We start from the raw sequence: 11,997 nt of genomic DNA, 5'->3' as shown, positions 1-11,997 counted from the left end.
ATTTTATTAACACTTTTGATAGGAAACATGAGCAAAGGCAAATCTAGAAAGTGGGTCCCTTGCTGTCTCTTTCAAATAACTTTCCATCTTGTAGTTACCCATAATTAGGAAGTTGAACACAGTTTACACCATTTGAAAAAAATATTCTGGCAGATATGCTGCTTGGAAACTTCAACACAAACGGTGTTAATTCAAGAGTAACCCAAACTACTATTTAATCTAAAGGGTTACTTTATTTTTCATAAAAAAGAAATATAAATTTAAAAAAAACCAAAGTATCACTGTATTACTCTAGATCCAATCCAGCTCAGTATTATAAAGAAATTCCAAACCAAAAAAGGAATAACTAAACCAGTTTAAAATGAAAAGGGAGAGAAGAGGTTAGATTGATTAGTTAATAGCTCCTCAAGACAGAGCTGTTTTAATAAAGGGAAACGAAAGATTCCAATCAAGCTGCAACTGTTTAGAGAAACAACAAATATGTTAAGGATATTACTTAAGACAGACATTTAGGGCAGAAAAATATAGCACTTGACAAAATTACATGTTACTACCAATAAAGTACTTTAGAACAGCAATATACATAGCAGTTTAGTGCCACATACGTGCATATATTGTACACTTAATTAGCACATACAGTGTACACACATACATGGTAGTCTCTTTACCCTCATCCCTTCCACCCCCAACCTCAAATTTAACTGTTTGACTACAAACCCCCTACTACATCTCCAAGAGTAAGCATGCAATATCCTAGGTATGTGGTACTGCTACTTTTGCTTAGCTAAATGTGGCACGACATGCAAGATGCCTCCACACAGTACATAATCTTTAGCCAGTAACAAATTTACTGCCCGCTTATAAAAAGAGAAAATATATAAACCATTTCTTTTAATTAAAGAGCTGCCATTCAGATAGACTAACTCATGTCCCGTAGAAAGTTATCAGCCTTGACTAATGCAAGACTGCAAGGGCAGACAGTTACAGTGGCAGAACACACGGGTGATACCTAGAGTCTTTATAACATCTAACTGATACTCAGACAGCTGCTTGCCCTACTACTTTCTAGATCTGCCCCTGCTCAAGTGTGGCAGGAATAGCCCTCCTTGTGCAAATAAAAAAAACTAATCAAACGCCTGCTAAACATCCAATGTCACACTATACAGTTTTCTAATCATCAAGCATTTACTCATCACAAAGTCAGTTATTCTTGTATCCATTGTACTGTTACCTGACGCAGATTCCTGGTTACTTTCACATCATGCCAGGCATTGTCATTAAATTTCCCATTCACAGGTTCCACCAGCGCTTCAAAGGCCCCTGAGCCCAAATTAATGACCAAGGAGACAGCTCCATTTTTCAGTGCAAGATTGACATAATCAGCCGATTTTCCTGTGTGAAGCATCAGTCCATTCCTCTGAAGTGTTTTAAATGACAGAGTTATTTCATCACTGCTACTCTGTATGGGATTCTGAGATAAATCATAGCAGAAGTATTCTGATCCCTTGAATGTCGCAATGTATTCTTCTTTTCCTGACAAACAAAAGGAGAGAAACAAATAAATCACTGCAACTTGCAGGAATTATTTTCAGAGCTAATTGGTGCTCTGTAAGCATCATATAAAGAAGTAATTCATTTTAAAGACTTAAAATCCATGAAGGAAAAAAAGATCTACTATGAACATATTTTAAACTATATTCCTACAGAATTTTTATGAGTATGATTAAACTCAAAAAATACACTGCATCAGCAGTGGTGTTAATATTATTTAGGCAATCTGACGGACAACACATCCAAGCACAGAACATTTTGGGGAATGCACAAACCACAGCATTATTCCAGTTAAACCCCAGATCTTTTCCTTCCCAAATCTTATTACAATCACAACACATCAAAAAGAATCATTAACCTAGATCGCTCCATGTGCACTGGCCTGAGGTCTTGAACAAACCAACACTACAAACCGTCCACTGAAGAATCTGCAAAGCTGCTATCTGGCATGGCGCTATGTGCAAGTCAGCATGAGTAAGTAACAGAAAGGGTTTTCTGGCTTTCTGGACTTGTTACTAGCCCGTGGGTGTCATACAAGTTATATTTTTAGTTTATCCTGAAGGTGACCAAGAAGCACCACTCTAGTGAGACCCTCCCCCACAGTCCCACGTCCACCTCTGGAGGCAACAACTCAAGAGGGATGTGGAGATGTTGGAGTGAGTTGAGAGGACACCGTGGAGATCCTCGGAAGGCTGGAGCACCTCTGCTACGGAGACAGGCTGAGAGAGCTGGGCTTGCTCAGCCTGGAGAAGGCTCTGGGGAGACCTTAGAGCAGGTGCCAGTGCCTAAACGGGTCGACAAGAAATCTGGAGAGGGGCTTTTGATAAGGGCCTGTAGGGACAGGACAAGGGGGAATGGCTTTAACCTGACAGAGGGGAGATTGAGATGAGACATGAGGAAGAAATTCTTCCCTGTGAGGGTGCTGAGGCCCTGGCACAGGGTGCCCAGAGAAGCTGTGGCTGCCCCATCCCTGGCAGTGTTCAAGCCTGGGTTGGACAGGGCTTGGAGCAACCCGGTCTAGTGGGAGGCATCCCTGCTGGGGTTTGGAACTTGATGAGCTTTAAGGTCCCTTCCAACACAAACCCATATGTGATTCTGTGATCATCTCTAACCAATGCTATGCAGCCTGCAGCATCCACTTTCAATTTTTTTTACTTTCCAGTTGCTTTCAGCTTCAATAAGGTCCACAATACTCAGCAACATTACCAAAGAACTGTCATTAAATGGTATGCTTAATCGTCTTCATACAAGATGCCCAAGGAGTGTTAGACAATCTGCAGTTCTTCCCTCTACCTTACTATGGGACCCCTCGGGCACACGAGCTGTTCAAAATCAACTTGTGTATGAAGCTTCCCCAAATTCAGTGGGGAAAGACCCTATTTCAGGCATTTCTGGAAAGACATCAAAATGGGTTTTAATTTAATCACAAATTTCAGCAACAGAACAGTACAGAAATTTTGAATCTGAAGTTTGGGGAGGTCAATGATTTAAGTTATATTGAACCATTCAGATTCTAAACAACTGACTTAGATCTAGCACCAAACTAGGAATTGTTTGCTTAAAAACTGGCTTTAAACTGAAAAATAAGAAGCCAAAACTGAGCATAACATTTCACTTCAGAGAAATACTTTGGTTGAAAAGCCCGAACACTGTGGGTAAAGAACTACCTGCATACTTTTCCTGCCAAACTGATTTTTGCTCACCTGCCAAGGCAAATAAAGGGCATTTTTGGTACTTTTCCCTTGTAGGATTGAGTTTCACATATTTGGTCTTCAGAATTCATTGCAAGACTATGATACAGATCTCCTACCAGGACAGTATTAGTGTGGGATGCTAGCGCATCAGAGCGTGAACCCTCATCAAGGTAGATCACATCCATACCTCTGATAACTGGGAAAGGTTCTGATGTGACAGCACTACGTCCCTGGGTTGCAGAGTCATGAGACAAACCCTCTTCTGGGGGGATTCAAGACAACATCACCTTTAAATTTCCAGTTTTGTAACTACGAGTATCCTGCTGGAATGGCACAATTCCTGATCCAGATTAGTTCCATTTCATCCATTTCATTTGCCATTTAAAATTTTAGTAATTATGGGCTGCTAAAAGGCTGCAGAAAGGCCAGCTCAGAGGAGTACAAGGACAGCCAGGAGCTCAGCCGTCATGTCTTGTGATCCTGGAAATCTCAGGATCTCATTTTCAAAGAGGGATCAAGCTTTACCAGTAACTCCTCCAGGCAAGTTCCAGCTGTAGGTACAGCAGCAATTTCCTTTTTCTCAGTAGTTACTGTGTTTTCAGTAGAACTCATTACTAAAATTTTTGATGTAAATGGCTTTTAGGAAGCTAAGGCTGAAACACTGAAATGATTCAGCAACATTTGGATATATTGGAAAATTCACTGCTGGTCCAAGAGTTAAAAGAACTTTGACTTTCATTCTGATGAATTTCACTGCTAAGGAAAGAAATAAATGTCTGACAGATAAAAGGTCACAGGGCCTGGCTGAGCAGCTAATGAGACAGTCTGCAAACCCAGCTAGAGTCACCTCATTTTCCAGTAGGTGCTGCCTGCTAAGAACTACAACAGTTTTGAACAGGCATCTGACAGCTGAAAACACTCTTCTTGGTATTACAGAATAATAAACCCCGAAAATTTCTGGTTTCAAATGACTGAAGGGAAATTAAGTCCATGGTATTTTCTATAAGGAAGTATCACAACAAAACAATGCATTCCCTTATGTGAACAGGTATCCATGACATTATTTAAAAAAAATACCCATGGAAATACTCTAGATTGGCCAAACTATACATAATACAGAAGTTACTTGAAGGAAGGGGAGGTAGTGAGAACCTATCTCCACATGCCTCCAGGTATTTGGAGGAATACATTCCTCACAAAAAAATTAAAACTTCCTCTTGTGATCGCTTGGATGCGACCTCAGATATCTTTGCCCTCGATATGGCACTGATGAATGGAATGTGATCAGACACTGCAACTGCAATGCTGCCTTGCCATGCCCAGATATGAAATGCTAAGACAGAAGGTAAAAGAGCCACAGCTCTGCCACTGTAGGGTTTCAGTACAGGCTAGCAAGGATTCATTAAAAAAATGAATGAGAAAAGGAAATCAGGTTGCAAAGCTTTATTGTGTTCTGTCACTGTTATTTGAAAACAAACAGAAACATCCCTTGCAGTGTTCAAGGCCAGGTTGGATGGGGCTCAGAGCAACCTTGTCTAGTGGAAGGTGTCTCTGCCCATGGATGAGCTTTAAGGCTCCCTCCATCCCAAACAAGTCTGGGATCTTACGGTTTCTAGCAGAGCAGGAACCACATACAAGCCAAAATGTTTTTGTTGATCAGCCACAGGACAGAAAAGCCACTAGGCAATACTGGTAACTACCCCCCATATCTAATCTTTAATACCACACAGATGTACTATTTTACTTAGTATAAAGGTATATATTTAGATTGGATAGACTGCAAAAAATATCACACACCAATGTTTTCTATAAAGAAGCCGTTATAATCTATTGCTCCATTTCATACCATAACTTTTGTTGATTTTCTAAAGTGAATTAAGAACAGGCTTTATTAATAAGCAGTTGTGTATACTGCTGGTTGTTTGTTTTTTCAAATTATCATTTAATGATACTTAGAGGAGCCATTAAAAATGCATGGCAGTCATTCTAGCCAGTATGAAGTGTTGCACTTCATTTAATGACTAAAATGTAATTACCTGCAAAAAAAAAAAACACAAGATAATATGAACACCAATAACTGAATTTAACATGGCTTTGTTCTGAATTTTGAGTGCTGTAAATTATTGTATAGTATAGCAGTTACAATCCTGAAGCATGGGTAATTCAGCAGTACAAGAAGATATGATCTCCTTGTATCACACTGACACAAAAAGCACATTCTGTTAAAGTATCGCTAGTCTAAAAAGGGTCTATTTCCCACTTCCGTACTCAGGATTTGTCCTGTTCCCCACTGAAGTCAACAGCAGTTTTAACATTCACTTATCTGGAGGATGATTTAAGTCCTTAGAATCTGATTCAATGTCCAGAAGAAATACTTGCACAGGTCTCAGCAGATTGTACAGCACTATGTTAAGCTTTACAGCATATTGAGCCTCCTCCCTGGCAGTGTTTAATCAGAGAACAGGTCTGGCTGACTCCATAATAATTTGATCATGTGTCCACACGTGATGCACATCGCATGCATGTGACTGGATGCTCTGGTCTTAACAGGTAGTAACAATAATGGGATCATACACTAAAGAAAAATTGTCCAGAGAGGGTAAGTCAAAGCTAGTTACTGATAGCCGCAACATTTATTTACAGAAGAGACAGGAGTCTTAAAATAAGTTTATTAATTAAATTCCAAGGACCCACATCATGTGACAACCCAATCTATTATTATACAAAGTGTTGCTGAGTGCTGTCAATTTATCTATGTGCCAAAAGAATTCCTTTCAAAGGGAAAGTAAGCTGGTACCGGTGATACTTAAGAGCCAAGCTCCTTCTGTTCAATCTTCAGAACATTAAATACAGACTGTATAAATAAATTATGCCAAACCAGAACCTACTACATTCTCAGATGCACTGTTCAGTGCTCCATTTCATTGCAATTTAAAATTCAAACATTTATCCATTACACTAGCTTCTTAGAGTTTTTTTCCGAAAAGTAATGCAATGCAACCAGGGAAGACCACACCAAACAGCATGTAAACAATAAAAATAACTGATACAATAGAACAAGACAGCCTAAACTCCTTCTGTAGTAAACATGAATTGGAAGCTTTACAGCAACAGCAAACTAACAGCTAATAGGAATACTCGCTGTACTAGGGGTGTGCCACTGAACCTAGAATGATTTCAGGATGCAGCTCACACAAGGCTTCTCAGTACACTGCTCTTTCAGGAGGCCTGGCCTTACCCTTCCATAAACCGATCACTCACCGGAACTTAAGATAAAAAACTATAAACACCATAAGGTCTTTGTCAAAATTTATACCTGAATTTGACCTTAATTTGTTTCCCAATTACATAAAACAGGGTCATTTGATTGCATACAGAAACAAATCATGCAGGCACTCTGAGAGAGAAACAAGTGATTACTGTCTGCTTAACCAATAAAAGACTTAACTCTGAAACCAAGAAAACCAACAGAACTATTATAAAACTTAAACTATTAATTCAGAGGGAGTACAGATGGTCTACTTTATCAGTTAGGGTTGAATTTCTTTTTTAAACTATTACTGTTGCTACACACTATCAGTTTTCTGTTCCTATCTCACTTCAACAGTTTTTTAATAGAAGTTTATCCCATTTTTCCTTCCCTTCCTCACATGTGTTTGTTCCTTTCCAGCAACTATTCCTCTTGCCCTTTAAAGAAGTCTTCACAGACAATTCCAAAGGAACAACTTGGGGAGAAAAATGAGATTCACCATTTCAAATCCAGAACTAGGAAATATCCATCTCTTTCCCCTCCCATAGCCCCATCATATAATTACAAATCCCTGTCTCTCTTCTCTATTAATACAATATACACTAACAAGGAACGGAAATTGCTCTTCTTGAGCGTTTTGTTTGTCAGCATACCCAGAAATGTATTGTGCAATCTGTTGTTGCAATATGTAAGCAAACTTCAAGTAAGATATAAGACAAGACTTTATTACACATAAATCAGGAAATGAGAAAGTCACACTCACAGGCTGTATAAAGCAAACAGCTATACTGTGAATGGGAACTTTCAGTCTGAAAAGAGCTGCTATTGTTACAGCAAGATGAAGATACAGTATCACAAAACCAGTAGTTACAAGCTCCACAAAGCATTCTAAAATAAACTGCAATTTTAATAGTCACATTACACTACTTTCTTCCTCCTTTATTAGGAAGCAAGTCTATTATGAGATAATCACAGCTAGCCTAACATAAGAACAAAACATTGAAGACTGAGCTACTTATTCTGAAGGAGTCAAGAATAATTTCTCAAGGGCTGATTATTATTATTCTAAATGATCCTTTTGCAGCAAAAGGCTGTACAAGTATCTATTCATTCCAAAAACCCAGGGAGCTGGTGAACCATCTCATCCCTTTCTCCATGAGAAAAGGCTGCACTCAAAAAGATGACAAGAGAAATAAGACTTTGGCTAGACACAGAATCATAGGATAGTTAAGAGTTAAAATGGACCTTCAAGATCATGTAGTTCCACCCCCCTGCCACAGGCAGGGACACCTTCCACTAGACAAGGTGGATCTAAACCGCTTCCAACCCAGCTTTGAACACTGCCAGGGATGGGGCAGCCACAGCTACTCTGGGCACCCTGTGCCAGGGCCTCACCGCCCTCACAGGGAAGAATTTCTTCCTAACGTCTCATCTCAATCTCCCCTCTGTCAAGTTAAAGCCATTCCCCTTGTCCCGTCCCTACAGGGCCTTGTCAAAAGCCCCTCTCCAGATTACTTGTAGTCATTCTAAGCAACTAATTTGTACTAGCATAAACTCCGTTTCTGAAGTCCACTAGCAGTACGCTATTAATCACAAAAAACAAACCTCAAACACTAAACTGGACACTCTGGGCAGCCAAAGGCTGCACCACGTCTAGCCAACACACAAGTAAAATGAGCATAGGCTTAAGTAAACAAAAAATGCAAAGTAAAATTGTGACTGACAAGAATTTAACAGCAGAAGTGATGCAAAGTCATACAGATCATGATGTGGCAGTGGGAGAAGAGAAAGCTGTTGTAGCTCCTGTTTTATTTTAAGCACAATCATTAAATTAGTCACCAATTACAAGAAATATGAACTTGCACAATGTAAGCCTCTCATCCCTCCCCACCGTCTCAGATGAGACTAAAACGATGATAGTTGCCACTCATGATAAATGACTTACAGGGAACACTAGGTAAGTGATAAATTACCCCATTTTGCTAAACAGCAATTTTAATTCATTTCTAAAATGGCTAGACCATGCAATTTCCTCACTAATTTTCAGTTCTTTTTATTTAATCACACAGAGTATGCACTTGAAAAGCAAATTTGCAAATGGGGAGGGAGAGTGAAGCGAGCAGGAGTTTTTCGGAAGGATGCCATCTTAGTGTACACTGAATACTAAATTGCCAGAAGATGAAAATAAGTGGATCTTTTTCCTACAGTCACATCATTAAAAGTAGATTATAAAGTCCTGCAGTTTATATATATCACAGTGATAATGCCTTTCATATAATTACTCTAAGTCTCAAAGTTTGACATCATTTTAAAGGCATTCTTGTTAAATTAAGAATAAACTAGAAAATGCCAAAATACTTAAAACTTCTACATGCACAGACAAAACTAGTCTTACCCCTTAAAACTCAATTGGGGATTCTGTTAAAGACTCCCACTGACTTTGCCACTCAGCTGCAAAACACAGATTCAAAGAATCAGAGCACAGAGGCTTTTGATGTCAGATTGCTTACAGAAAACAGCACTGGTAGAAAAATGGATATGGCAATATTAAAAATAATAGTTTTGATTTTTCTACCTATAAAGCTTCTGTAAATGCAGGTTTTAAAAATCAATCTGTCTTGAGGGATGGCACAGGAAAAGCCAAGTTCCTCCTCCTCATCCTGGGCTGGCTCTCTTCTGCCTGCATCTTAATATCCCATTATAACCCTTTCTTCTTAAAATAAAGTTAAAGAACTATTACATTAGTTTCAAAGGATTAAAAAAACCCAGCAACTCCCCCCCCAAAAAACCCTACTTTTTTTCTTTCTTTTTTTTTTCCCCAGAATAAATTCTGGATATATAAATACCTCAAAACTTTTCAAAGACAGATAGTCCATTAGCCAAAAATACTATTTGAGCTTCAGCATCGTAATGTACTGTCACATGGTTAATTCAGCCAAAAAAGTCTTTCTTTATATAAGGCCTTCTATGAGAAGCAGTAACAGAAGCAATATGCGTTCTTCTGGTATATGTGGCATTTCTTTTGGCACCTTATCCTCAGAGCTGCCTTCAGCCCCCATCAGTAACTAAACCAAAAGAATCCAAATGAGCCACAGTATCAAAAAGCTCTTCCATTACTCTTTCCACATATGCTAACTTCACCTGTAAATACTTAATCCATTTTTATATATCCTGTCCAATGAATCATCAAAAATGGACCCCAAAATATCCCTACTATGCTTTTTTCTTTTCCTTTTTTTCCCCCATTACCAAAATCTAAAGTAAAATCTGGCCAATTGTTAACAACTTCTATGGTAATTTTTTTCTTCCAAATAAGGACACAAGTAGAATTTCTCATTTGATGAGGAAAAAGATATATCTATTTCATATCGGTTTGCTTTGAACAATATGCATTGAATTCTAATATCTAATAAACCGAAATACAAATTCAGATTGCCTTCCTCCAAATGTTAGATTGCCTGATGATCACTGCACTGAGTTACAGAAACTGGGTTTAAATTCCCTTTATGAATGTAGCTGGCCAACAAATTAAGTACAACACAAAAACTTAAGGAAGCTGCATGACACAGATCCTTCTTGATTTGGGGTAAGAAAAGACAACATTCTCCAGAAAGAAAAATCAATTATGTATCTATATTAAAGAACAGGTACAAATTGTTTATTTTAGAATGGAAGCAAATCAAATACTGTTTGTAACTGTCTGTATAACAACAGTGATTTATGTCAAGGTCATGGCCAGAAAGACAGCTGAAAAGTCTCTATTTTGCAGAGGAAATACACCCATGGTACTGGCACAGAACTGAAACCACCTGCATATATGTAGGGTTAGGAACATTCAAGGGCAAATCCAGAGCGCTTTTACATTATGTTGAAATGATTACGCCAAAGTTCAAATAAAACACTCAAATGGCTTTCCGACACACATAAAAACTTGATGGTTATAATACTGTTATTATAATATAATCTCTTAAGTCTGTAATATACCTTCTTAAAAACAGTTTGAGCTATTACTTTTCCTGTTGAATCAATGCTGTCCTCTACTCCCCTTTTACCTCTTAGTTTTTCTTCTCCAGAAACCATTCTTACTGCCCTTGAATTCCCGCTGAGAGGCAAAGAAAGGCAGGCGAAGCCCAACACTACTCCGTGTTCTCACCCCTCAGCAGCCACGGGAAATGCCCAATCACAGCTGAAGATCAGAGTAAGCCTTAATAACAAAACCCCCTCTATTTGCATTCTGTGTGCAGCAACCAGGTATACAAACAAAAATAGAACTGGGGACATATTCAGAGTATGAATTCACCTGGCCTTTTATCCAAAGTAATTCCACATTTTGTCCTGGAAAACATACTAACCCTGATGCAGCCTACAGAAGCCTGACAGATGATACACTGATATTCACATTAGACATTAGGAAGAAATTCTTCCCCGTGAGGGTGATGAGGCCCTGGCACAGGGTGCCCAGAGAAGCTGCGGCTGCCCCATCCCTGGCAGTGTTCAAGGCCAGGCTGGATGGGGCTTGGAGCAACCTCGTCTAGTAGAAGGTGTCCCTGCCCATGGCAGGGGTTGGAACTAGATAAGATTTAAGGTCCCTTCTAACCCAAACCAGTCTGGGATTCTATGATTCTAACTTGTCTTCAGCAGCACACACTGATTTATTCTCATCTATGAATATCTAAGAGAGGTGTATCGAAATTTATCTTTAATGGACCATTTTATTTATGTACTGTAAAAATACAGAAGATCTTTATCAAAGTCTCATTATCAAATCTGAGAAAATCCAAGAAAATTTCTGCAAGTGGCAAAATGATCAGTATGCGCTGCGTTTTTTGAAGCCTGACTAGCTCTTTTGCCATGAATTCAGTATTACCTACTGATCTTTATTTTTTCAGAAGTCTTTGAAACTGCTTGATAAGGAGGCCTCCCTACTGAGATTACCAATAGTCTTTTTATAGAAGCCTGCAGTAATACTGTAAAAGCAAAAGAAGATTAGCGGACTATAAAAATAATTGGACTCCAGTGCTGTATTGACATTCTAGAGGAAAGATTTGCTGTCATGTCCAGGCCAAGTTATCTGCTGGTAAATTCCACTGAAGACAGCACATTGAGACCACTGACACTTTATCCTGTTCTTTATGCAGTAAATACGCCTAAGATGATGAGACACATGCAGTGTCATAGATAATTTGACATGATCATTACATGCATCTAACAAAACTTAAGATCTCATTTCTCAGGTGACAAAGGCTAGAAAAAAAAGATACAGATAGAAAGAGTGACACTGTCAGAAATACTGACATCTGTCAGAAACATTACATATTAAGAAGCTATTTCACTTGTTAAAGAATTTGCCTAAAGTAACCGTCCAACATATTTCAAGATTTATTATTACTGCACAGAAGCTTAGTATTATTTACAGTCTCACAGAACCGCAGACCGGTTTGGGTTGGAAGGGACCTTTAAAGCTCATCCAGTTCCAACCCCTGCCCATGGGCAGGGACACCT

General features: G+C 38.8%; 1 protein-coding gene across 24 annotated transcripts in view; it reads right to left on the bottom strand.

Annotated features, from left to right (window-relative positions):
* Positions 1-11,997, bottom strand: part of NRXN1 (neurexin 1) — a 677,900-nt gene that overhangs the window by 461,697 nt on the left and 204,206 nt on the right. For all 24 annotated transcript variants that reach the window (XM_057432404.1, XM_057432405.1, XM_057432403.1 and 21 more), the window contains one exon: positions 1,232-1,533. In XM_057432404.1, coding sequence (XP_057288387.1) covers positions 1,232-1,533 — 302 coding nt within the window. The remainder of the gene's footprint in view (positions 1-1,231; positions 1,534-11,997) is intronic.

The sequence above is a fragment of the Pezoporus wallicus genome, unplaced genomic scaffold, assembly GCF_028554395.1.
Source record: "Pezoporus wallicus isolate ANWC-B61680 ecotype Strahan unplaced genomic scaffold, APGP_CSIRO_Pwel_v1 contig_3267, whole genome shotgun sequence".
Lineage (NCBI taxonomy): Eukaryota > Metazoa > Chordata > Aves > Psittaciformes > Psittacidae > Pezoporus > Pezoporus wallicus.
Note: the sequence above shows the minus strand (reverse complement) of the source record. Positions and strands in the feature narration are given on the sequence as shown.